Raw genomic sequence first — 26,993 nt, forward strand, 5'->3', positions numbered from 1 at the left:
ACAACACTATGTACAATATGATCCCATTTTAAAAATAATATTCAGGAGCATCAGATATACTTAAAGACATGGAAATCAGGGGATTGCAGGGGCTTATCACTTTCCACATGACATTTTCTGGAATGTGTGAATTAGTCACCTGTATGATTTTTGAAATCAGAAAAAAAAAGTTGCTAAAAAGCAAAACTAATCAAAAGAAGCTATGACAAGAAAGCTCATGAGTGTGTAGGGCAGGGAAGAATCTGGCAGAACACCAAAAAATGCTTCTTGAAGTAATTGTTTTAAAGTAGGTTTCAAAGCCAGGCACAGGGGGACACACCTAGAGACCCAGAACGCGGGAGACTGGGGCAGGAGGATTACTTGAGTTCAAGAGTCTGATACCTACCTGAGCAACATACCCAGGCCCCGTCTCAAATATTAATAATAATAATAGTAATAATAAAACTAGGCTTCATCTGAGCATGTGCATGGTCTGCTGGGGCTACTCTGACAAATGGCCACGACTTGGTGGTTTAAGCAAGAGGAATTTATTGTCATGTGGTTCCAGAGGCTGCCAGCCTGAGATGGGGGTGTGGACAGAGCTGGGGTCCCCTGGCCACTTCTCCCCACGTCTTCACGTGGTCTTCCTGATCTCTTCTCGCAGGCACACTCGTCCTGTCCGGTCGGGACAACTCTGATGGCCTCTCTTTAGCTTCGTTATTTCTTTAATGACCCTTTTGGCGTATGTAGCCACGTTCCGAGGTCCTGGGGGTTAGGATTTCATCTTGAGTCCTGGGAAGTCACAGTTCAAATCATAAAACAGGATTGCATTGGTTCATTTTCTGTTACTATAATGAATTCCCTGAGGCTAGAAACTTATATTAAAAAAAGAGGTTTATTTAGCTCACAGTTTTGGAGGCTGAAAATGAACCACACAGTGCCAGCTCTAGCGAGGGCGCCCTGGGCTGCCTGATGTCATGGCTGATGGCATCTCGGTGGGGGTGTGGATGAGAGGGAGGGGTCACGTGGGCGACAGGAAGCCAGAGAGCAATTCAAGCCCATTCCTTATAACAAGCCTCCCCAGGAGCCCACAGGTCCCGGGAGAGCCACATCCAGCCCTGGCGGGGCACAGCTCCCTCGGAGACCACCTACAGGCCCACCTCTTAAAGGTCCCACCAGCTAAAACATCGCCATTCTGGGGACCAAGTGTCCAACTCACAAACCCCTGGGGCCGCACCAGCCACACCCAGCCCTCCCCAGGAGTGTCCAGGAAGCCATGGGAGACGGTCTGTGTAAGACGCTGCCCTTGAATTTGTTGCTGACAGAAGAAAATTGGCCTCAGGGAGAATCCAGAGGCAAGGCAGCCTTTGAATAAACTAGGGGTGAAAGAAAGACACCAGACCAGACTTCAGTCTGCGCACAGGTTGACGCTGTCCCAAAGTCAGAAAAGGAAGGAAAAAGAGGCGGCGTTCGCCAAGGTGGTGGCCCCGCCTATAGTCCCGAGTGCTCAGGAGGCGGAGGCAGGAGGATCTCAAGTCCGAGGTCAGCCTGGGAACTGAGAGTCCGGATCCAAACTACGGCTTCGCACCGCCGTTTAACGGGGCTGGGTGGCGGCTCCAGCCTGGTGCGTTAGGGGCCGGTTCCGCCCCAGCCCGCAAAGGAGGCGCAGGAGTGGAGGAGGAGACCCCCTGCGGGGCGGTGTGCCCGAGACCAGCCCACAGCCGCGCAACGGGCGGAGGGTCTCGAGACCGGTCGAGACCGATGCCGCCACCGCCCGACCCTCGCGCCTCCCCCGCCCAGCCCCACGCCCGCCCTCAGCCAAAGCTGGCGCCACGACCTCCCCGGCCCACGGGCCTCCCTGTCCAGCACCACCTGAGTCCAGGCCCTGTCCTCGCTTGCCCGGACCCTGCAGCCACCCAGCCTGGCCTCCTGGTCACCACCTTTGCCTCCCCCTGTCGTGCCCCCACCCAGACGCCGGGGGCCTGCGAACACCCGAGTCTCGTCGCGCCTCCTGCTCAAGGGCCTCACGGCTCCCATCTTCCCGGGCTCACCGGGCCTCGCCTCCTCCCTCCGGATGCTCACTCCAGCGACACGGCCCTTCCTGCTGCTCCCCAAGCCTGTCAGCAGCCCCGGTCCTGCCCCAGGGCCTTTGCCTTTGCTGTCTCCCTCCCTGACCTCCGCAGGTGCCTGAGGCCACCCTTGCCCGGGTGGCCCAGGTCCCGCTGCAGCCCGGCCGAGGCTCCTCGCCAGAACTCCTTGCCCTTTGGTTTTCCACCCACTCCTTACTGCCCTCCTCACATGGCTCATTTGCTTACGGCTCCCGTCCCCTGCCCGCGACAGGGCGTCCCGGGAGGTGCGCCCGCTGCCTGACGGACTGAGCACCTGGAGGAGCCTGGGCCATGGCCCCTCAGGAAATGCTCAAGAGCAAACAGTGGGGCAGCGGCACAGCGCGGCCCTGGGAAGCCTCTGAAGTGAGAGGGCGGAGACGCGGGGTCTCCCTGCCCCCGCTGGAGCGGCCGGGGCGGCGCTGGCCACAGTCCTCCAGAGGCGCCTCCTCTGACATCGGCCTTCCCTCCCGCAGGGTCTCCCTTTGCCCGAGCCAGCATCAAAAGTGCCAAGCTGGAAAACTCGACCTTCTTTCACAAGAAGGAGAGGCGGATGCGCTTCTACATCCGCCGCATGGTCAAAACTCAGGCCTTCTACTGGACTGTGCTCAGTCTGGTCGCCCTCAACACCCTGTGCGTTGCTATTGTTCACTACAACCAGCCCGAGTGGCTCTCCGACTTCCTCTGTGAGTACCGCGCTGGCGATCTCTTCCTCCTCTGCTGGTGGTCAGCCCCTTCCCCGGTCCTCACCGCATCTGCCCTTCCGCTGGCCTTTTCTACGGCTGCAGTCGGGGCAGCTGCTGTATCGGTCCATTTTACGCTACTACAACAAAGTGCCTGTGGCAGCTAATGTTTTAAAGAGGAAAGGTCTCTGGAGCTCACGGTGTGGGAGCCTGGAGGGGCGGCACCTGCGTTGGCACCTGATGGCCGATGGGATGGCAGTGGCAGGCGGTCATGCAGCCAGGAGCCCATGCTTCTTGGAAGCCATGCCCACCGTGCCCTGAGGACCTCCCCCAGACCCCACCTTTTAAAGGCCAAGCAGCACCATCGCGGGCACCGAGTCTTTAATCCACGAGCCCTCTGGGGGACAGTGTCCATGCCACAGCCCAGCCCACCTTCCTGAGGCCCAGGAGCTGCCAACTAGAATTCAGGCCACGTCAAGGGGTTCTGGAGGGAGGGGGGCCAGGAGTGGAAGCAGGGGCACACCTTGAGCTCCGTCCCCTTTGGGGATAGGAGGGCGGCCATGGCTGTGGGTGGGAGCCTGGGAGCAGGAGGGCCCGGGGCTCCCCACTTTCCATCCTGCCCTCTGCTCCCTCCTGTCTGGGATTCCTTCTGAGAAGATCCCCTCCAAGGAACATGAGAGCCTTGCTCTCAGTGGGTCCCTGCGCCTCGGGCCTGTCCTGCAGCCCACCACCTGGTTCCAGGGGGCTGTGGGGTGGGGCGTCACAGTCGGCAGACCTAAAAAGTAAAGAGCTCTAAGGAATCAACAAGAGCAGAGTCAGCGTGGGAAGGGCAGGTGCCTGTCGCAAACCCCGAGCAGCCCCGCAAGACCATGCTGCCCATTGGCTGCCCATTGGCTGCGCACTGGCTGCCCACTGGCTGCCCACTGGCTGCCCTATGTCTCTCGGCTTGTCTGGCCTGCCCATCCCCCTCTCGGCCTGGTTCAGGATTGACCTAGGACTGCTGCCCCAGGACAGTCAAGCCTTCGACCTAGAAAGGCCCCAGAGCCCAGTCCAGGTCGCCGTCTCCTTCTAGCCTTCCTGGCTCCTGGTCATGACTGACCCCCCCAGGACACCCCTCAGGGGCCAGTTCTCTTTCCAAGAGTGCTGACCTAGTTCCAACCTTAGTAATTGTGTTTGGTCCCTCTGGAGTCTCTTATAAATGAGGACTCTTGACTTCCTGTTATAACCTCCTCTGATAGTCTATTTTTAATCTCCTATATCCTCCCCACTAATCACCTTGCAGTCTGTCCTGGTTTAGGAACAGAGGATTGAACTTGCTATCTGGAGACTTTGTGTCTGTAAAGATCCTTAAATTATCCCCATTTTCCTGTTGAAATAACTGAGAAACAGAGAGGTTAGGTAACTTGTCCAAGGTCACACAGCTAGTGAGTGATGAAGCTAGGATTTGAACCCAGGAGATTAGATTCCAGGGTCCAAGCTGCATCTGATGACAGATCCCTACCCTGAATACCAGGTGACCTGAATTCTCCATGCCTTCCCTGCCCCTAAGTCACCATGTGGCCTTGGGCACATCATAACCATCATTCATATCCACCAAAGATGTCTTTCAATATAAGGCGTTCTTTTATTTTGTGCACCACCAAGAAGTAAAACAATTTTGCCATCTACACCAGGACAGACTGATTTTAGGATACCTCTCAATGTCAGGATATCAAAATGTGAACAAAAATATGTCTTGGAATCAGTGAAGTATTTCGATTCTCTGGATCTCAGATTCATCAGTACTGGGTGGAAACTCGATTTGCTGGTTCCAGAAGTTCTTCCAGACTCACCAGCGCTATGGGGGAAAGTTCTCTCAGCCTTGTGCAGTGCTAGCTGTCATGTTTCCATGGTAACCAGGAACCGAGCATCCCAGAGCAGTCCTGTGCCCTTCTAGTGGGCCGTGGAAGGGACCAGATGTTACAGGCAGATTTCCTTTTCTGACCTTTTGGTCCTGGAGACTCTGGACCCTAAAACCCTGGAGACCTTGATCACTCTAGTCACTCCTTAGAGTCCTACAAAAAAAGGGAAATTTTGGTGAAAAGTAAGTGTGAGGGACCCTGACAACCCGCTCCAACCACCTACTAAAACAGGATTGGGTAAACACGCTTGACCATTGTCTTAGCTCATTTGTGCTGCTGTAACAAAACACCTGAGGTCAGGTCATATCGTGAAGCTAGAAATTCCTTGTCTCACAGTTCTGGAGGCTGGGAAGTCCACGGCCAACGTACCGGCAGGTCCGGTTGCCCTCGGCTTCCAGGAAGGCGCCTGGACACTGGGCGCGCTGCAGGGAGGCACATGGAGTCCTCCCAGGCAGAAGGCGGAGGGCGGGAGGATGAACTCATCCCCAGACCCTTCCACAGGCGCAACCGAGTCCATTTGCCAGGGCTCCGTGTGACCTGAGCAGTCCCTGCGGGCCCACCTCTCACTCTGGTTGCTGGGGGCCACGCTTGCACGTGCATTTGGCAGGGGACGCACACCTTCTAACCATAGCAGCCCCCCCACCCTGAGCCGCGGGCGGTGATGGGAAGTCCTCCGAGGCGTGTCTGGGTCCTCCGTCTTCCCTTCCTCCAGGCGGACTCCCTACAGATGCCCTCCTCCCCCTCCCCTTCGGTTAGGTGAGAACCCAGCCCCCCGGGAGCCTCCCACCTTCAGCTTCCTCCACCAAGAAAGCCCCCTCGGAAGAGGACCTGAGATCAGCCACTGCTCTGTGGGAACAAAAAATATCCACGCTTCCCTGAGACATTTGCATTCTTATATCAAAGAGCAGCAGTCTTTGTCTTGAGCTGGACTTTTAGATGAGCCCCAAGACAGGACTTCCAGGGGGCATCAGAGAAGCCATGCGTTGGGTGGGTGGCCCAGGGCTCCACTGAGCCCCAACATCAGGAGCAAATACAGGACCCCATTGTGATTTCCATTTCTTTTTCTTCCTTGGGAGCTCAGTCCGGTCAAAGCAGATGGAAATAATTCTCAGAAGATAACACAGTGGCGTCGTGGGTCCATGCTAGGCCTGGGGTTCTTTGTTAACTATCCTGTGAGTTTTTGAATGTAAGGGACATAAGAAACGAACCGAGAAACCACTAGTTGACAAAAGCGAGGTCCTTAGCAATGACCCACATCCAACCCTTCTCAAAAACTACCTGCTGGAGGCCTGCTGAGCCCCCCACCCCGTCTTCTGAGAGGGGCCAGAGGTCTGGGTGGGGGCCTGGTTGTTCCTCTTCTCCTTTTCCAGAAGGGAGGCTGAGGGCTGTGGAGGACAAGCCTAAGTCAGCCTTCACCCCACACTAACCTCCTCTCCGTTTCCTCCCTCTTCCTCTAGACTATGCAGAATTCATTTTCTTAGGACTCTTTATGTCCGAAATGTTTATAAAAATGTACGGGCTTGGGACGCGGCCTTATTTCCACTCTTCCTTCAACTGCTTTGACTGTGGGGTAAGTGCTCTGGCCTCTGCGGGGTTCATTGCTTGCACTCTTGTCTATAATGACTAATACCTGGAGACCTTGGTCACCGGGAAGAGGTAAGGTCACCTCTGGCTATGAAGACTGAGATGAAGGAAGAAAGAACCACAGGAGTACCCAAAACTCCCAGCCAGGGTCACAGGGAGGGGACAACAGAGGTGGGTCACCCGGCAATTCCACCACAACTTGTAGAAACTCCTACAGGTGCCTGTAAGACATGTGAGTTCCCTGCTGCTGGAACAAAATTAGGGTTTTTCAACATTAGCCAGCTTTCTGTCACTATGACAAAATGACTTAGACAATTCACTTATAAAGACAAAAGGTTTATGTCGGCCCACAGTTTTGAAGGCTCCAGTCCATGATCAGTTGACTCCGTTGCTTTGGGCTTGTGGTAAGGCAGTTCTTCATGCTGGAGCACCAGGTGGAGCAAGGTTTGCTAGGGGTGGGAGAGGCCAAGGGCACGCCCCCAGTGACCTAAAGGCCTTCACTAGGCCCCCGCCTCTTAAAGGTCCCACCACCTCCCAGTGGCACCACCCTGAGGACCATGCATTTAACAGGTGGGCCTTTGGAGAGCATCTAGGGTCCGGACTGTAGCAGCGTTATTGGCAAACAGCGGGAACACCTTCCACAGGACAGCCCAGATCCTGCGCTCTTCCACTGGTCTCGGGAAGTCTTGGCGATCCCTAATAACTGAATTGAGTACTGATTCTGCCCTATCCTATGAAATCCCATGGTGTCGGGGGAAAACCAAAACTACCTGCATAAATGACCCAAATGTTTAAGGAATAAAACAGATTTCTTTCTATGAAAAAGGAGGCTTGGGTTGAAGCGTCTCAGAGGCAAAGCACTTGTCTTGAAATGCACGAAGCCTGGAGCTCCAGCCCCAGAAAATAAAAAAAGAATGTGGCCCAAGCAGCTCTGTCTGTAAAAACCCCGCCCAGCACCCCTGCCATCAAGGGGAGACGTTAAATGTGCAGGATCACCCGCAGATGGCCCCCGACTTACACTAGTGTGACGCAATAATTCAGCTTACAGGGATTCAAGTTATGATTTTCAACTCTATGATGATGCAAAAGTGGTAGAAACCATACTTCAGATTTTAAATTTTGATCCCTTCCCCACCTAGCGAGAGGCAGGACAGGGCTCTCTCACAATGCTGGATGGCAGCAGTAACGGCAGCTCCCAGGCAGCCCCCTGACCACAAGAGGAAGCAACAGGTACTCTACAGCATGCCTGTGTTGCTAAGCTAGGTGTTCAAGAGGCAGGCGAGGCGTATTTTAGCTGGTCATGGCAGCGCACACCTGTAATCCCAGTCACTGGGGAGGCTGAGGCAGGAAGATCGCAAGTTCAAGGCCAGCTTCAGCAATTTAGCAAGGCCCTAAGCAACTCAGCAAGACCCCATCTCAAAATTAAAAAATTCAAAAGGGCTGGGGATGTGGCTCGGTGGTTAAGTGCCCTGGTTCAATACCCAGTACAAAAAAAAGTAAAAAAAAAAAAAAAAAAAAAAATATATATATATATATATATATACACACACACACACACACACACACACACACACACACACACATATATGCATGTTCTGTGTATGAGGGGTCCTGGAGGACACAGCCCCATCCAGGCTGTCCTCTAATGGAATGCCCTGTGCTCCTGGAAAGGCAACCGTGCAGCCACGCCTGGCAGGGGTGAGCATCACCCTTTGCCACGCCGGCACAGCTGTGACTATAATGAGCCTCCACAGCTCCGGCAAAGTTCAAAGGGACATTGTTTAGGGACAGTGCTTGGATGTTTTAAAAAGACAAGGACCTCCAAAACGTGATGCTCCGTAAAAGAAACCGGACACAAAGGTTCGCATGTTGCTTGATTCTGTTTATGTGGAGTGTCCAGAACAGGCAAATCCATAGGGACGAAAAGCAGATTCATGGTCGCCAGGCCCCGAGGAAGCGGGGGCACGGCCCCTCCTGGGCATGGGGCTCCCGTGGGGGCCATGACCTATGTTCGGGAAATAGGTTGTCTCGGGGTCTCTGGAAGCTTCCGGGGCTGTCTCGTCCTACTCTTGGCGCAGGTCACGGTCGAGGGCGGCCCGGCCCCTGCAGCCCTGTTTCGGGGTCTGCGTGGGCGGCTCTGCGGTGCCAGGAGACCCAGGCCTCTGCGTGCTAGGCAGACGCTCCGCCCGGGCTGCCCGGCCTCCCAGCCTTCCACACACAGGAACGGGAAGAGAGGAGAGGGATCTGGGGCCTTCACCCCACTTGCGTGCGGAGTCGGATGCCTGCCAGGTCAGGCCGGGGAACCTGTGCGCCTGGCTGTCCCGGAGGCTGACCTCGTCCCGTGTTCCAGGTCATCATCGGGAGCATCTTCGAAGTCATCTGGGCCGTCATCAAACCCGGCACGTCATTTGGAATCAGCGTGTTACGAGCTCTCAGGTTATTGCGCATTTTCAAAGTCACCAAGTAAGTCCCTGGGGTTTGTGAGGTCGGCGTGGGCGGGGCGGGGGCGGGGCTGGGGCATTGGCAGGGCGGGGCCAGGCTGGGGGCGGGGCCGGGGCGTTGGCAGGGCGGGGCCGGGTGTTGGCAGGGCGGGGCCAGGCTGGGGGCGGGGCCGGTCCAGGGCGTGGGCGGGGCCGACGCCTCCAGGAGGCGCCTGGGGCGACCCCCAGCCCGCCCTAGCGGCCGCTGACCCCTGCACCTGCTCGGCAGGTACTGGGCGTCCCTCAGAAACCTGGTGGTCTCCCTCCTCAACTCCATGAAGTCCATCATCAGCCTGCTGTTCCTGCTCTTCCTGTTCATCGTCGTCTTCGCCCTCCTGGGGATGCAGCTCTTCGGGGGCCAGTAAGTGCCCGGCGTCCCCACGTCCAGGGCCCCCCCACCTCGGGCGGGCCTGCCGCCCTCTTAGTGACCATCCAGGTGGGCGGGTGGCGGATACCCCCAGGACGCCCCAGGCAGGGAGGGCGCCCCGCAAATGCCTGTGCCATCCCACAGGTTCAACTTCGATGAAGGGACGCCGCCCACCAACTTCGACACGTTTCCAGCAGCAATAATGACAGTGTTTCAGGTACGACCTTGGCGGCCCGGGGCACCGGAGGGCATCTCGCAGGGACGAGAGAGCCTGGAGAATGGGACTCCGCCCCTTCCTGCTCCCACGGAGGCCGCCTCTAAATGAGGTCTCTAGACCCGGGTTTGGAGGGGGTCGCTGGCGGGCCAGGTCTGAGCCCCGACTCGGGGATGTTTGCTGGCACTGCGCCCCGTGTCTGCAGCTCGGAGGTCTCGCCTGAGGGCCACCCTGGCCCCCAAGGACAACGTCAGTCAATAGGCTTGTCACAAGGTGGTAGTCTATGGGCCCACAGAGAAAGACAGGCCAGGGTCGGCAGGCTGGGGCAGAGGAGGCCTGCTTGGCACTTGGTACCCTCGGCTTCTTTCATTTAATCCCCATGGAAACGCTGGGAGAGGAGCTGAATTTCTCCCTTTGTCTATTGAGTTGCCTGTGATAACTGTCCCCCAGGGCTGGGGGCGCAGCTCAGTGCTGGAGGGCTTGCCTGGCACACCCAAGGCCGGGGCTCCGTCCAGCACCCAATGGTGGTGAGGGCGACTGTGCCTAAGCTGGGGTGTGGCGTGATGGTCCACGCCGCGTACTGACCGGATCAGGATGGCGGGCATCTCCCTCTCCCTGGCGCCGAGTTGGCGGTTCCTGCTCCCTGGACGCGGCGCCCCTACCCAACCCTGGTCTCTCTCCTCTCCCAGCTTTGAATGGCAGCCACGGGCGCTCTGCTCCTGGGGGGTCCACTCTGAGCCTCCCTGGGCGAGCACCTGCGCTGTTTGTCTTGCTGTTGCTGGTGACACAATGTCCCGGCTTCGCTGGTTTCTGATTTTTAAGGACCATGTGGGTGCCGCTCAAACATCCCTTGGTCTTTTCCACAAGCAGCGGCGGAACTTCTGTTTGCCAGACCTGACCGCTTTGCCCAAGGTCGGCTGTGGCGCACCCCCCCACACTACCCCAGGCCCGCAGAACAGGTGGACTTTGTGCCCACTGCCACCAAGAAGCAGCCCTTGTTGGATAAAGCCCCCTGCTCCCCCGCTCTTGAGTGGGGTCTGTCCAGAGCCCCTGGGGCCGGGCCCCAGCTGCCCACAGTGAACTTGCTCTGTGACACACCCTCCCTGCTCGCCCCCATCTCCCAGCGGGTGCCCTGGTGATCAGCTCCCAGTCGGACCACTGGCCCTTGGACCTTGTTTTGGCATCCGCCTCAGGGGGACCCGGGGGCTCTGCACTACAGTGCAGGGGACGGACCCCAGGGCCTGGTGCAGCTGGGCAGTGCCCTGCCCCACATCTGTACCTGGTCCACAGTAACCCACCCAGCACGCGTGCCTGAGGAATCTGGGTGGAGCTCTTGCCGGGCACAGTCGTGCAGGCCAATAATTCCAGTGGCTCAGGAGACTGAGGCAGGAGGATCTCGAGTTCAAAACCAGCCTCAGCAAGTCAGTGAGGCCCTAAGCAACTCAGTGAGACCCTGTCTCTAAATAAAATACAAAATCAGACTGGGGATGTGGCTCTGTGGCTATGTACCCCTGGGTTCAATCCCCAGTGCCAAAAAAAAAATCTGAGCCACGAGCCTGGGTGGCTACATGTGTGTCTCCCGGTCCAGAGGCTGCGAGCCGAGTCAGGGTGTGGCCGGGCTGTGCTCCTGCACCCCGCGTGGTAGAGGAGCCGCGGTCCCCCTTCTCTTACGAGGGCTCTGATTCCACGCTGAGGGCTCACGACCCACCTAGCTCAGTGACCCCAGGGGTCATCTGCCCCCACCCACCACTGGGACTGGGGCGCCCACAGAGGACCCCGGAAGGGACGCAGCTCAGCAGGGGCGATCCCCTTCCCGCCAGGAAGACCACGAAGGCGGGTCTGTGGCCTGCCAGGCTCCCCGGGCCCCGGAAGCCGAGCCAGGGCGCTCGGTGCAGGCCCGCCTGGCCACCCCGGGAGCCAGGCGGGTGGCCTGGGGAACAGCTGCTGAGGGCCGCGCCTGCCCCCTCCCAGATCCTGACGGGCGAAGACTGGAACGAGGTCATGTACGACGGCATCAAGTCCCAGGGCGGCGTGCAGGGCGGCATGGTCTTCTCCATCTACTTCATCGTGCTGACCCTCTTCGGGAACTGTATCCTCCGCACAGCGGGCGGGCGGGCGGGCGTGCGGGTCAGGGCAGCCCCGCTCCCCTGCCGTCCCTCGCTGGCTCGCTGCTTTCCCTGACGCGGGCTGCAGACACCCTCCTGAATGTGTTCCTGGCCATCGCCGTGGACAACCTGGCCAACGCTCAGGAGCTCACCAAGGTCTGTGGGGGCGCGTTTACCGGGAAGATTGAACGGTGGGAGTGGGAGGGACTAAGGACCGGGTGGAGCGCTGGCTGGACGCACCGGGCAGAGAGAGACGGCCTCTCCGCTCCTCCCCGGGGCGCTGACCCTCCACTAGCCGATTCCGCAGCAGAGCACGGCGGGTGCCAGCAGCCAGGCGGCTGCAGGAAACAGATGGCCAGCGCCACCCAGGACCCGGTCACAGGGAGCAGGCAGGGCCCCCAAGGAAGGGGGCAGTGCCAGGCCAGCGGACACTGTCACCGCCCAGGAGAGCGGTCAGGGAGCTGGGGTGGAGGGAGAGGGGCTCACATAGATCCTGTGGCCTCAGGGGACCCAGAGCCAGGGCCAGGCACAGATGGAGGGCCAGTAAGCGGCCCCCACCACGGAGGCCGAGTGTACCGCTAAACAGGTCAGCCTCCCAGGGGGACAGGGACGGGGCCCGAGGGCAGACAGCAAGTCTCCTGCGAGGACCCCACAGCTCCACCTGTGTCCTCGTGGGCCAGGGCGCTGGCCAGGTGGGACGCCCTCTGGACTTCTCAGGAGCCGGCACTTCTGTGGCTTCCCTCCTGCTGAGGAGGAAAGCGAGGCCCAGGCAGTCGCTGCCCCCGAGGCAGGACGCTCCACAGAGCCCCAGGCAGTGTCCCTCAGCCGGCGTGGCTGGGCCTGGGACTGAGCCCTGACTTTGCAGAGCTGGTGGCGGGAGGTGGGACGTGAGCCACAGCCAGAGAGCGTAATGTGCCTCCCGTGCTCAACACCCAAGCCCAGGAGAAGGGAGACGGGAGCGCCCAGCTACTTGGGAGGCTGAGGCAGGAGGACCCTAAGTTTGAGACCAGCCTCTCTCAAAATAAAAGGGGCCGGGAGTCGGATGCAGTGGCGCACGCCTGTAATCCCAGCAGATGAAGAGGCTGAGGCAGGAGGATCACAAGTTCAAAGCCAGCCTCAGCGAAAGTGAGGCCCTAAGCAACTCAGGGAGACCCTGTCTGTAAATAAAGCACAAAATAGGGCTGTGGATGTGGCTCTGTGGCTGAGTGCCCCAGGTTCAGTCCACGGTGCCACAGAGAGAGAAGGGAGCAGGCCTGTCACCTCCACCTCCCAGGTGGAGAATGTGAGGGCTGCAGAGGTTAGGTGACTCAGCCACACGAGGACCTGAAAGAGCAGAGAAGAGGAAATAGGGCCAGAGAGAACCACAGCACCCAATCTTATTCATGGTCAGCGATGTTAAATTACCCAGATGAAAAGTGGAGACACATGCCCCTTAGGGCAACCTTGGACTCCCCGAAAGTCAAATGCACCTCAGATAGGCCCAGAGAAATCACCACTGCTTTCAGTAGCACTATTCATGTCCCTGGAATGACCCATGAGCAGAGCTGCCAAGAACAGTTGTACAGGTTACACACTGCACAAAGGAACCAGACAGGCAGGGACTGGAATCCAGCCCATCTTTCCATGGGTGGGCGCATCAGCCCAGTAGAAGGAATGAAAGAGGAGGCACCGTTTTTCAATTTGGGACAGGTCTATGGGAACAAAAGAGCTGGCCACAGGTCCCAGCTAGGCCTCACGGAGATCAAAGCACAGGTAACACGTGCAGGGTCTTCCTTCCTGCCCGGAGCCTCGCCCCGCTGGTGGTGCCATCCCCAGGGCCTCCGGTGTTCAGGACTCCTTCACGAAACGGACCAAACTGAGCAGACCTTGCCAGCCTCCATCTGTCAGCCCTGGTGGGGGGGAGGGCCCGCTTCCCGGCCCCACCTCTGACTGGGGAGGAGCGGAAGCCAGCACCGTCCCAAGCCCGGGGCCAGGAGCCCGGCCACCTGGAGCCTGCCGGCTGCCTCCCTGGGAGCCGGGCCAGCCGTGAGCTCATCCCAGAGCTCCTGCAGGGCCGGCGTCCAGGAGGGGAGGAAGAGGGAGGCGGAGGCAGGGCCTCCCCAGGCAGAGGCCGGGGCCGGTCCTGCCCGACCCTTCCACTAGGGCTCTTGGATATCCAGTGAGCACGTTCTCAATCTCACTCAGTCCTTATGGAAACCTGGGGATGCAAGGGCTCTGAGCCCCGCCTCACAGACTCATCTTTCATTCACTGAGCATGTATTGAGCACCTACTGTGAGCACAGCCCTGGTTTAGGAGCCAGGAACACAGCAGCGAACAAAAACAGGCAAAACCCTGCCCTTTCGGAGCAGGGATTCAAGCTGGGGAGACAGACGAGGAGTCAGGTCGGCAGTAAAAGTACTAACTCATCAGATGGTGCCAGGCACAGAGGAGGAAAATGAACTGAGGAAAGCGAGGGAGAGTTGGAACTTCAGATAAGGCATATGAGGCAGAGAGGTTCAGAGGCTCACACAAGGGCACACAGCAATTAGCAGCAGAGCTGGGATTTGAACCCAGGCCAACTAGATCTGGAACCCGTGCTCTTGACCACTGTGGATGGGCTGCTTAAACTTGAACACGCTCACCGGGGAGCTCGTCGGGAATACAGGTTCCAGGGGCCTAGGGATCTGCACTTTGAATATTTCTGAGAGGTAGTCCAGGTACCCAGTTCAGAGAAGTGCTGGGCATGGAGCCGGAGGGCCCAGTCCACGTCGCCCCGCGCGCCCGATCCACCCATTTCTGAGGTGCGGCGCATGCGCGGAGGCGGCCGTCCTGAGCCGCCCCTTTCCTCGCCCGCAGGGTCGTTTCTGGCCGCGGCTGCCTCGCTGGCTTTTTCTTTGTTGGCTTCTCTGTTTAACACGAAGCACTGAAAGTCCAAAGCGCCTCTTCCTGAGTGCGTTCCAGCACATCTGTCCCCTCCTCCTCCTCTCTGACCCCAGCAGCAGGACCCCTGGCTGCCACCCAGGTTCATGGTGACCCCTCCCCACCTTCCGGAGCCTTGGCTGGAAATAGCGATTCCTGCGAGCTCTCTTCTGGGGCTGTTGGCGGCCCGCCGGCGCCTGGGAAGGCACTTTCCTGCGTTCAGACTTACGTGGTGTTTTGGGGACGTTGGTGCAGAATGAACACAGCTCAGAGAGGGGACACGGGGGGGCCTGTAAGGCGGGCAGGAGGGCCCAGCCTCCCGGGCCTCACCTGGCGTTAGAACAGGCTTGATGATCCGGGAGCCGCCTGGGCAGGACCCTTCACCAGCCCGCTGCCTTGTCCCTGGGGACCTGGGTTCTGATTGGCCGACACCCAGGCCCAGCCACCCCCTGGTGGGAGCGAGGCCCCAGGCCGGGGTTGTGAACAGGGACCCATGTTGCCTCTAGGATGAACAAGAGGAGGAGGAGGCTGCCAACCAGAAGCTCGCCCTGCAGAAGGCCAAGGAGGTGGCGGAAGTGAGCCCCCTGTCGGCTGCCAACATGTCCATAGCTGTGTAAGTCAGGACTGGGCTTTGGACACACGTGCCCTCGCTCCCGCCACGTCCACTCCCTCGATGTTTAATGAGCACCTACTCAGCACAGCAAAGCTCGAGTCTCGGAGGGAGGCTGGAGAGGGGTAGGGGAGGCCGGATGTGCAGAGGCCTGCCATGGCGGAGGCTGCTTGGGTGGCGCCAGGCCTGTGCTGCAGGGATGCCCCTGTCCCCGAGCAACCTCCACCGCCAGAGCTGTGCTTTCAAACTCAGCGAGGCCTCTCTCGAAGGTGACAAGACCTGAAGGAGGGGAGGAAGGAGCTGTGGGGGGGGGTCTGGGGAAGCTCATCCCAGGCAGAGGGATCCATATGCAAAGGCCCTGAGGCAGGGATGCCCCCAGTGTGTTCTGGGGATGTGGAAGAGGCCAGTGTGGCCTGACAGAATGAGCACCAGGGGATCATGGAGGGAGACAAGGCAAGGAGCAGGTTGCATGGCCGTGTGGCCACCAGGAGGACTGGGGTTTTGCTTCATCAGGTGGGAGTCACAGAGGGTTCAGAGCAGAGGAGTGTCAGGACCTGGCTCCAGTGCCCACAGGTGCCCTCTGGCCCTGGCAAGGGAGGTGGGGGGCGGGGGAGGCCCCGGTCTGTCCTTGCAAAAGAGGCAGGGACTGGTCCAGGATGGGGGCCAGGAGGTGATGGGCACGGCAGGATCCTGGACAGATTCTGAAGGCCCCTGGAGCAGAGTTTGCTGTGGGTGGGAGATGAGGCAGGGAGGAACCAGAGGCCTTGGTTAAAGAGAGCTCGAGAACACCGGTGTTCTGAGCTGCGCCTTGCTGGGTGGCCCGGGACTTGCATGGTGCAGAGCGGTGTCTCCTGGAAGCACAGGGAGCCGGCGATTTCTCCAAACTAAGAGGTAGTGACTGCGGGAGGGGAACCCGGGGAGGCGCATGCGCAGACAGGTGAGGTTAGGAATCCCCTCTGGACGGGGTGGCCCCCCCAAAACTATCAATGCCCCACGTCCAGGGAGTCCCCGCGTGGGGCCAAAGTGCTGCCCACCCTGGCCGGCCTGGTTGCTCCCTGGGACCCCAGACCATCAAAAGGCCGCGCGGGCATCGCGGGGCCTGCGGAACCTGCGGAACCTGCGCCAGGCCACAGGCGCTATGCTGGTGTGGTGGCCGGCCCAGACGTTCCCGGGCTGCACTTTGCGGTGGAGCCCGGAACAGTGGCGACACCCGCCTGGGCTGAGAAGCCCACCTTCAGACCCAGGCGCTGGTGCGGCCACAGAGACTCCCCTGGGGCCAGGACACCCACCGGGCCGAGTGGCTCCAGCCCCAGCGCTTCTCTTGCAGGAAGGAGCAGCAGAGGAACCAGAAGCCGGCCAAGTCGGTGTGGGAGCAGCGCACGAGCGAGATGCGCAAGCAGAACCTGCTGGCCAGCCGCGAGGCGCTCTATCCCGAGCTGGACCCCGACGAGCGCTGGAAGGCGGCGTACGCGCGCCACCTGAGGCCCGACGTGAAGACGCACCTGGACCGGCCGCTGGTGGTGGACCCGCAGGAGAACCGCAACAACAACACCAACAAGAGCCGCGCCGCCGAGCCCGCGGTGGAGCAGCGCCTGGGCCAGCAGCGCGCCGAGGACTTCCTGCGGAAGCAGGCGCGCTACCACGAGCGCGAGCGCGCGCGCGACCCCGGCGCCCCCGGCGGCCCCGACGCGCGCAGGCCCTGGGCCGGCGGCCCCGAGACCGAGCCGAGCCGCGAGGGTCCCTACGGCCGCGAGTCGGAGCACCCGGCCCGGGAGGGCGGCCCCGAGCAGCCCGGCTTCTGGGAGGGCGAGGCGGAACGGGCCAAGGTCGCCGACCCGCACCGCAGGCACGCGCACCGCCAGGCCGCCCCCAGGGACAGCCTCAGCGGCTCGCCGCGCACCGGCGCCGACGGGGAGCCGCGCAGGCACCGCGCGCACCGCAGGCCGGGCGACGAAGCGCCGGATGACAAGGCCGAGCGCAGGGCGCGCCACCGCGAGGGCAGCCGGCCGGCCCGCGGCGGAGAGGGCGAGGGCGAGGGCCCCGACGGGGGCGAGCGCCGACGGCGACACCGGCACGGCCCTCCCGCCGCCTACGACGGGGATGCGCGTAGGGAGGACAAGGAGCGCCGGCACCGCCGGAGGAAGTAAGTGGAAGCGGCTGCCGTGAGTGCCCGTGGGAGCCGGAGGACGCGGGCACCTCCCGGGCTGGTCCCCGTGGCCGCCCCATTTCTCAGGTGGAAGGCTGACAGGTCGCTTAAGGTCCGCGCCTGGACCGGAGGCCGACTGGGGTGGGGGACCGTTCCGCCTCAGGCACCTCAGGCAGCTGTTCCGGAGCTGGCTCTGACCTTGCCCAGGTGGCTGCCCTCTGGGCCCATCCTCACCTGTGAGCTGGGGCGGTGCCGAGATTAAGGACGTGAGGTCACAAGAGCCTGGGAGGGCCCGGCACTTAGTACGTGCTCAGCAAACTGAGCCTGCTTCCCGCGAGCTGGCCAGATCTTTTCTCACCTGACCATGTCCCCCAGGGGCGTGGAAGGGCGCCCTGGGGCCTCAGAGCTGAAGGCAGAGCAGGGTACCAGGTCTGGGCCACGTCCCCAGGTCAGGGCTAACCCAGTCAGGACGGGTCTCCTCTTTCTCGCGAGAGTATTTTGTAATGGTGACCCTATGCAGAGGCCCGCAGCGTTCATGCTGAGCTAGACAGTGTTCCATTATAAACCAACGGCCGCCCGTCCTGCCTCACCGGACCAGTAGGGCTCTGGTTGATCGTTGTAATGATGTGTTTAAGCGACTCTGCTTTGTGGCATGCAAACGAGGCCAGCAGTTCTTAAAACTGAATGTGTGTTTGTGGGTGTGTGTGCATGTGTGTGTGTGTGTGCTTGAGAGAAAGAGAGAGAGAGAGACAATCCCCAGGAATCTTGTTAACAGATTCTAATTCAGGCCTCCGTGGAGCCTGAGATTCTGCATTTCTGACCAGTTCCGGGTGAGGGCCGCGCGGCTGGTCCAGGGACCACACTTTGAGTAAGGAGACTCTAGAGGGCACCGTGGGCGATTCTGTGCAGACTTGCACGGACTCCCCAGCGCTGGCTGACTCGGGGTTTGTGGACCCCTCAGATCCCGGGCGGGGAGTTGCTAATCGAGGTGAGGGTGTCTTGGTGAAGTTCCACACTCAGCAGAGTCCAGTCCTCCTTCCATTGGTCCAAGTGTTGCATCCCAGAAAAATGAGGTGTATATTAAAAACATGCAGAAATGTCTTCTGAGTTAGGTCCAAACCCAGGGTTTGAAGTGAAAGGTTCAGATCATCACAAGCAAGATTTTCCACTTGCGTGATGGCCGTTAGGAAGTGGAGAAGGAGAAAGGAGGACTTTCCTGGGTGGCGGGGCGTTTAGTCCACCTGCCTCCCCTTCCCCAAAGGCCCACAACGCCCCTCTGCCATTACGTCTCGGGGTCTCCACGTCTCTCCACAACACCCTCCTGGAAACCGTCGCGGGGGCCCTTCTTCCTCTCGAGTGTTCTTATGAAGAAACCCGTTAAGTGTGTGCTGAGTGCCTGCTGTATGCCAGCTCATGCTACGTCCCTCCCGTGAGGACGAAGGAGGGGCCTGTGGTGGGACGTGGCCTCATAACAGAACACGCGAGACTGCGGAGCTGATAAAGATAAGAAGTATGTTTGGCTCCAGTTCCGGAGGCTGGGAAGCCGGGAGCATGGTGCTGGCGTCTGGTGAGGGCCTTCCTGCTGAGACTCCACACGGTGGAGGCACCACGTGTGAGACAGTGAGCCCGCAGCCAGGTCTCCCCCTCTCTCAGAAAGCGCTACTGCCATGGGCAGGCCCCTCCCCTGTGGCCTCCTCTAACCCTGATGGCCTCCTTGAGGCTCTGCCTCCAAAGGCCATTGACACATGACTTTGGGGATGCTTTCTCACCTGCTAACCTGGAACAGGACCAAGGAACATCAGCTCCCAGTCTGGGGTCTCGGGTCAGGGTTCTAAGAAGAGCAACTGGAGGAGGGAGCATCATGTGCCAAGGCCCTGTGGTAGACCAGAAGGCAGGCAGTTTGCAGAACTGGAGAGTGAGCAGACCACAGAAGACAAAGGAATCTGAGGGACCAGGGATGGGTCAACAGGACCCTCTGGGAGGCCACCGGAGGGATCTGAGGTTGACTGAAGTATTCAGCACAGCACTTCCTCTGTAGTAAGGGCCATGGATATTAATTACTCTTGCCATGATTGCTGCTTCTCATGTTACTATTATCATCGCTCTTGTTACTGTATTGGCTCTTAATGAAGGAGGCAGATGACAGGTACAGAATGACTGTCCCTAGCAAATGCCAGGAAGAGTGTTTGAAAGCTGTTGGCATTGAAGGTTACGGTGGCAGCACAGCTCGGTTGGCGGTGACGGGCAAAGCTTTGAAGCCAGAGGTCACGCTCCTGCCCCACCACTTCCTGGCTGTGCGTCTGCAGAACCTCACTCCACCTTCTCTGGGCCTGTTTTCTTATCTGTAAACAGGACAAGTGGGTGTGAGGTTCGGATGAGTTAGCGGACATGAGATGCTTGTGATCAGCGCTCACGGATGTCAGCTCTTATCAGCACAAGTATTATCGTTGTAATAATACACGGACAGTCACCTTCGATGCCCCCGGGGGCTGGGCTCCGGGACCTCATGCCAAACCCACAGGCGCTCAGGTCCCTGTAGAAAATGGGGTCGCGTGTGCCCAGGAGCTCCCCACATCTTCCCACGGACTCACACCATTTCCAGGTGACTTAGAACACCTCTGACGACATAAATGCTGCGTAGGACATTGTTCTGCAGTCCTACTTAAGGAATAATGACAAGAGAAAGAGGTCTACATGTTCAGCACAGACCATTTTTAAATTATTTTAAATCTGAACTTGACTGACTCGCAGATGCACGTCCCGGAGGCTCAGAGGGCCCATTGTGCTCAAGAACTGCGAGCTGCTGCCAGGCAGGGTGGCGCACACCGCTCATCCCAGCTACTCAGGAGGCTGAGGCAGGAGGACAGCAAGTCCGAGGCCGGCCTCAGCAATGTAACAAGATCCTGTCTCAAAAAATATTAAAAGGGCTGAGGACGTAGTTCGGGGATAAGGCACCCCTGAGTTCAATCCCCCGTACTGCAAAAATATCAAAACCAAGGTCGGCTGCTCGAGCGGCAGCAGGGAGCACCAGGGAAGCGCGGGAAGAGCTGCCCGTTACCATGAAGATTCTCAGCACACGTGGCAACAGGCCCAGTTGTGTGGCCCTGGCCCGGAACTTCTCCACTCCAGTTCCCTGGTTCTGCAGGTGGAACTGACACTCGGAGCTGCAAAGGCTTTTCCCAAGAGCAGCCAGCCACCAGCAGTAGCAGGATAAAGACCCAGCCTTCCACAGCCCACCGCCCTCTCCAGAGGAGGAAGTGGCCCCCACTTCCACCCCAGGGCCTCTGGACCCTGTGGGAACCAGAGACTCACTGCTAGGTCCCTTATTAATAGACAGTTCAAATGTCAAGGCCAACAGAGAAGCAGAAACTCTCAAGAAAGCACCTGGTTTTTTGTTTTTTGTTTTTTGGTTTTTTTTTTTTTTGTACTCAGGATTGAACCCAGGGACCTTACCACTGAGCCACATCGCAGCCCTTTTTTCTATTTTACTTAGAGACAGGGTCTCACCAAGTTGCTCAGGGCCTTGCTAGGTTGCTGAGGCTGGTTTTGAACTCTCGATCCTCCTGCCTCAGCCTCCCAGCTGCTGGGATGACAGGCGTGGCCACCACACCTGGCCTTTTGCGGTCCCGCCCTCTGGGCTCAGCCATCCTGCAGCCTCCACCTCCCGAGTAGCTGGGGCTGCGCCCGGGACACCACATCTGGCTAATTCGAGCATTTCAAGAGGAAAAAAATCTGCCATGAGACATCCGTCTGGAACAGCAAAGATGAAATGGTGTTTGCAGACATAAAATAACAAAGCTGTTTCTGGTCCCGCGGGGATGATGCCACGGCCCCTGGAGGCCCCAGCGTCTCCCTGAGGCCTCATCAGGATCACACCCTGGGGGACTCATCTCCCGGGGGTGGCGTGGCTCTTTCCTGTCCCCTTCACCCTCCCCGCTCTCTGCCTTCCTCTCTCCCCGCTGAAGATCCCCCGACCCACAGCGGGGCGTGACCTGGAGCACCTGCTACTTCATGGCATCCAGTATCCGCGGGCCCCAGGCCCCCTGCACCAGGCAGCTGAGCCCAGCGGCGCCCGGGGGGCCAAGCGAGGCTGGAGCTCACTGATTGCCAATAAAAAGTCCCTCTGGACCCCAGAGCACCCACCACTCCCCACGGCCACCAGCCTCTCCTGCCGGTCCTGGTGGTGCAAGGGCAACATGCCCAGGGACCTGCCCCATCCCGGGATCCAGTTCCACCTGCACCTATCACCATGGCAACCACTCCCCCAAAGGAGCCCGAGGAGGCAGCGGGACTCCTGGCCTCTGCCTCGTGGTTCGTCTTGGTTCATCTTGGTTCATCTTGCGCCTCACTCCCTGGTTCCTGCAGCACCCCAGGGGCCCTGGCCAGCCTCCTCAGCACCCCAAATCGTCCATCACCCCCTTTCCTTCCCAAGCTCTGCTGGAGCGTCAGCACCCGGCCTGCCCTTCCCAGCTGCCCAACACGGGGCAAAGCGCTCCTCCTCCCGGCCCGGCGTCCTCCGTGACGGGCAGGGCCTGGTGTCCGCCCCATGATGGTCTTCGGGGCTCCGTGAGCTGTGCACGGAGCCCTTAGGGCAGCGGGGACGGGGAGCGAGCCACGATCTGGGGGCTGAGCGCGGCCAGGGCAAGAGGTCCGCAGCCACGCCGCGCGTGCGGGCGGTTACGCAGCCGCCCCCTGTCCAGGCAGACGGCAGCGGCTCCCAGGAGGAAGCGGGCAGGCGGCCCGAGGCTCTCCGCCTCTTCTGAACCCACCCCGAGGCGCTTGGAAATGAGCCCTTCGAGATTGGCCGGGCTCTGCACGCCGCGCCGCTTAGAACTCCTGCTTAGAACTTAGACAGAACTTAGAACTTAGCCCGCGGAAACAAGGCAGGTCCCCTCGCCACCCAAGGAGGGGCCCCTGTCCCAGGAAAAATGCCCCCTCGCAAGGAGGCGTCCAGGTGTCCTTGTGGACCCTGCTGCAGTTCCCAGGGGGCGTTTGCTTTATTGGCACGACTGGGGACTGAACCCAGGTTGCGCCCCCTCTGAGCCACGCCCCCTCTGGGCCACGCCCCCTCTGGGCCACGCCCCCAGTTCCTTTTATTTTGAGATGGGGTCTCACAAAGCGACTGAGGCTGGCCTCCAACTTGAGGGCCTCCTGCTTCAGCCTCCTGAGGTTGCTTTTTACGTTGTGACTTAACTAGGTCTGCTGTGGGGCAGGAAGGTCTTTGAAAAACTAGAGTGCGACCCCGCTGGATCAACCAGTTCTGCTTGGTAGATTCAACCCCGTGCAGATCAGAAGTCTTAGGGGTGATAACACGTCGGCATGGAAGGGGGACAGTCTTCTGGTCTTCGTTCCCTCCACAGTCAGGCTGGCCGCTGTGCACGCAGCGCTTAGGGCTCCATGGGGTTCCGAGCCATCCAGGGTGGTTCAGAGGCTACGGGAAGATTCCGCAGATTCTGTGCAAATGCTCTTTCATGCGAGGGATTGAGCATCTGTGGGGCCTGGTGTCACGGAAACCCTGGGGCCTGCCCTGAGGATGCTAAGGGACGCTTCCATGAGACACTGTCCCCAGGCGAACTTCCAGCTGGTGTCCCCTCTCGGAAGGCACCAGGGGCATTTCCGTGGACAGGAGGACAGGAGGAGAGACAGGAGGGAGAACGCTGATTTAGAATCCACTTCCTGCGTCCACACCCAGGGCTGGGGCATGGTGGGTGGATGCGGATGGTCTCCAAGGCCAAGGCGACCCTTGGCCTCCCTGGCTGGCAGGCACGTGGCCGTCCCCCGCATGCCCGTGGGTCTCCCGCTTCTCCCCCTTAGGAGACTCACCACCGGGTTTGGGGCTCATGCCGATCTCCCCTCGAGATCCGCTGGTCAATGACGTCTGCAGAGAGCCTTTCCCAAGAAGGGTCGCACGGGTGTCCAGGGTGAACCTGGCTTCTGAGGAGGCCGCTGTCCAGCCCGCCACCGTCCCCCCAAACTCAGTTCTCTGCACGCAAAAGCACCCAGGCCGTGCCAGCTTCCCCAAGAGCCTTGGGCGAGCTCAGACTCTCCAGGTGGCACCTGGACCCTGGCCAGGCACGGCGAAGCTCAGGGGACGGTCCACCTGGGGCCATGTTCCTCCCCGTCTGTGGACCTGAAGCCACCCAACAGGCTCCTCCTGTGTGTTTCCAGAGCTGGTGGTGAGAGGGGCAGCAGGGTTCCCTTCCAGGGCGGAAACGGGGAGCGGGGGTCCTGAGCAGTCCATGCCCGGCGGGACAGACCCCACCACGTGTCCAGGCCTGGGAACAATCCTCAGTGTCTCAGGGCGACCGACTCTCAGGCGGCCACTCAGTGTCACGGATGAGAGGCCAAGGGACTCACTGGGGGTCACACAGCAAATAGATTGTGGGATCATCGCTTGGGTGTCCAGCACACAGGGAAGGTCCCGCTCCTGTGGAACCATAGAGGTAAAAGAAATCACGGGAGAACTGAGGCTCAGAGAGGCGGATCAAGCTGCTGAGGGTCACACAGCTCCTAAGTGGCACTGCTGAGGCTCCAGCCAGATGGACTTCCCTTCCCAAGTGTCCGTCCTGACCCACAGGACTGAGAAGTGAGAGGTCCCCTGTGGCCTCAGACAACCCTGGAGCTGCCTCGGTTTCCCCTTCCAGAAGGTGTGCATAGAAACAGCCCCTTACCTCCTTCCACCGGAAGGTCACTCACCGTCCCCTCCACTTCCTGGAAACACCGTGGACGTCTGCAGAGCACAGCGAGAGCGCAGAGGCCAGAGGCGTGGCCAGCGGGAGCCCTCCAGCTTCCTAGTTGTGGCTTTGAGTTTGTTTCTGGACTGCTGTGCAGTGTGGGTCTCGCGCGGGGCCAGCGCTCTGCCCGGCTCACCGCCCCAGGCCTTTTTTTTTATTTAGTCTGAGACCAGGTCTCCCCAAGCTACTGAGGCTGTCCTCAAATTTGCCATCCTCCTGCCCCAGCCTCCCAAGCTGCTGGGATCACCGGTGTGCGCCACTGCGCCCACCCCGTCAGGAGCCAGGCAGATCTGTGGGGTCCCGATGGGGCCTGAGGAGTCAGGTGTGTACCGTCCAGCAGCTGCAGTTCCTGACCTCCTGCAGCTGCCCAACTGCAGCAGGCGCTGTGTTCGCCAGCTGCAGTTGACCCTGCAGAAGTGCCTGATGAGGCTCACCTGACAAACCACGTTCTGGGGCCTCAGTTTCCCCATCTGTAAAATGGGAGGGCAACGACCCAGCCTTAAGGTTATTGGCGAAGGCAGCTTCTTGTGAGTTGCCTCCAGGAACCTCAGGCTGCTCAGTGAGGAGCTCGGGGTCCAGTGCAGGGGCGGGCTCCCAGCTGGCTCTGCCACAAGCTGGCTGTGTGACCTGGGGCCAAGCCCTGTCTGTCTCTGATCCATTTTCTCACCTATAGAATGGGAATGGCAATGCTGGTCCCTCGCCTGGCTAAGCTGGGGGCTAAATGAGTGGGTTCGTGTAAACGCGGGCGCACAGGAGGTGCTTAATGAGGGGGGCTTTTTGAGGAAGAGGGAAGGACCCAGGGAGCAGAATCGAGGGCTGCCTTCGAGAAGAGACAGAGAAGTGTGGGCTGCGGAGCCGTGTGGCAGTGACGGCAAGTGACAGTGTCCTGGGGTGGCAGGGGCAGGTTTGGGGGCCGGGGCTTGGGAGTGGAGGACGGGGCCCTTTCAGAGGACGGAGGCCGGCCAGGCACATAGCGGGGGGCTGAGCTCTCAGCGGGTGAGGCCCGGGTCTCCCCGAGCGGCTCTGCGAGGCCAGCCCAGGACAGGTGCTGCGGGGCCTGTGGCCTGGAAGACGAGCTACCCTCCCCGGGGCGCGTGCCCTGAGCGCGTCTCCATCGGGGATGAGCTGGCCCCTGGGGAAGCCGGGGCCTGGGCGCCCGAGGTGTGGGAGGCCGGCGGGGTGGGCGCCGCGGCCTTGGGACCCGCCTGGCCCCGGAGTCCCCCGCGGTGCCCGGGGCTCCCTCACCCTTGCCCAGCTCTGCCGTGTGCCAGGCCCCACGCTGGACGCGAAGGCTCAGCTGTGGACAATAGAGAAACAAGCCCCTTGCCGCACAGAGCTGAAACCCCCGGGCACTGAGTGGGAAAGGTTCCATGGGGACCTTCACGGGCGTGAGCCCGCGGACACTGCTCTCTTCCGGGGCTGCCTGGCGTGACTTGCTTCAGTGACCGAGGCCTGGGCTCCAGGCACCGCTTCTCCCGCCCTCCACTCTTCTCAGCCGCAGGGCCTTTGCACCAACCGCTCCTGTGCCTGGAACACTTCCCTCGTCCTCCCATGCCTGAGTCCCCCCGCTCCTGTCACTCTGAGGCCTCCTTTACCTGTCACCCCCTGCAGAAAGTCCTCCTGGGGCACCAGAGGGGCCCTGTTTCCCTCCCTCGTTCTTCAGCCCTCACACAGACTCCCTGCGGAACGTCTACCTGGTCACTTACCAGCTGTGTTGCCTTGGACAAGATACCTAACCTCTCTGAGCTTCAGTTTTCTTCTCTGTAGAATGGTTCTGGTGCAGGTGTCCCCACGTGGCCCCAGGGGATTAGTGCAAAACCCCTTGGTGCTCAAGTGCTTGTAGGAAACAGCTCGGGTGTGCTAGAACCTGCGGCCGTCTCCCAACGGCGACCTGAAATGGTCTCTGATGTCTCATCACAGCTGCACAGTGACTGAAAGCAGCTCACTACTGCGGGGGACTCGTGACCAGGGGAGCCGAGGTCCTTCCCCACGATGCCCACCACGGTGGCCACATCCCAGAGGCCCGCAGGGTCGTGGCCCTCAGAGCTGAGAACTGGGGCGGTCCAGAGTCCGGCACTGGAGGCGCCCTGGGGCCTGTGTTGGGGGCGCGCTGCTGCCGTGCTTGCTGTTGTTTTTGGACCCTATCAGGTGTCCCCTTGCCTGTGACAGGTACAGGGACATGCCCCCAGCAGGCCTTGAGTGCAGGAGGCAGCTCCACCCAGGGGACAGGGCGTGCCGTGCTTTGAGGGCGGGGCCGCAGCTCGGAGCCTGCGGGGAGCCTGGGGGGCAGCGGGGGAGGTGGGGGCAGCCTGGGGGCCCTATGCCCCACCCCTCCTCCCCACCCTAGGCACGTCCAGGGCTGAGGCCCCTCGCTGGGACCTGGCGGTGCCGCTGACCCGGGTGCCAGCTGACCTTCTGCAGGGCTCAGAACACACAGGCTTTGGTGGGAGATAAAGGGACCAAGACCCAGGGGCACCTCCATGGAGGTCCCGTCTACCGGGAGGGGAGGCCCCGCCCCGCCCCTGCCCCGCCCCCGAGCTTCCTGGGGGTTGGGTTGGTTGGTTTGATTTGGTTGGTTGGTTGGTTTAGTTGGGTTGGGTTGTGGGTTCATTTGGTTTGGTCTGGTCCATTGGTTGTTTGGGTTGGATGGTTGTTTGGTTTGATTCCTTTGGTTGGTTGGTTTCGTTGGTTGGTTCCGTTTGTTTTGGTTGGTTTGGTTAGTTTGGTGTGCTGGTTGTTTTGGTTGGTTTTTTGGCTTGGTTGGGTTGAGTTGGGTTGGTTGGGTTGGGTTGACTTGGTTGTGTTGGGTTGGTTAAGTTGGTTGGGTTGGTTCTGGTTTGGTTGGTTGGGTTGGTGGGTTTGATTGATTAGGTTTGTTTTGGTTGGTTTGGTTTGGTTGGTTGGTTGGTTTAGGTTGGTTTCGTTGGTTTCAGTTGGGTTGGTTGGGTGGATATGGTTTGATTGCATTGGTTGGATTAGTTTGGTTTGGTTTGGTTGATTGGCTTGGGTTGGGTTAAGTTGGTTGGGTTGGTTGTTCTGGTTTGGTTGGTGGGTTTGATTGATTTGGTTTGGTTTGGTTGATTTCCGTTGGGTTGGGTTGGTTGGGTGGATATGGTTTGATTGCATTTATTGAATTAGTTTGGTTTGGTTTGGTTGGTTGTTTTGGTTGGGTTGGGTTGGGTTAAG

General features: G+C 59.9%; 1 protein-coding gene across 1 annotated transcript in view; it reads left to right on the top strand.

The window, feature by feature from the left end:
* Positions 1–26,993, top strand: part of Cacna1a (calcium voltage-gated channel subunit alpha1 A) — a 248,011-nt gene that overhangs the window by 166,791 nt on the left and 54,227 nt on the right. Inside the window, 9 exon segments of the mRNA XM_047531985.1 lie at positions 2,561–2,770; positions 6,126–6,238; positions 8,603–8,715; positions 8,962–9,093; positions 9,244–9,316; positions 11,285–11,402; positions 11,507–11,574; positions 14,824–14,930; positions 16,255–17,070. Coding sequence (XP_047387941.1) covers positions 2,561–2,770; positions 6,126–6,238; positions 8,603–8,715; positions 8,962–9,093; positions 9,244–9,316; positions 11,285–11,402; positions 11,507–11,574; positions 14,824–14,930; positions 16,255–17,070 — 1,750 coding nt within the window.

Source organism: Sciurus carolinensis, chromosome 17 (genome assembly GCF_902686445.1).
Source record: "Sciurus carolinensis chromosome 17, mSciCar1.2, whole genome shotgun sequence".
NCBI classification, from domain to species: Eukaryota; Metazoa; Chordata; class Mammalia; order Rodentia; family Sciuridae; genus Sciurus; species Sciurus carolinensis.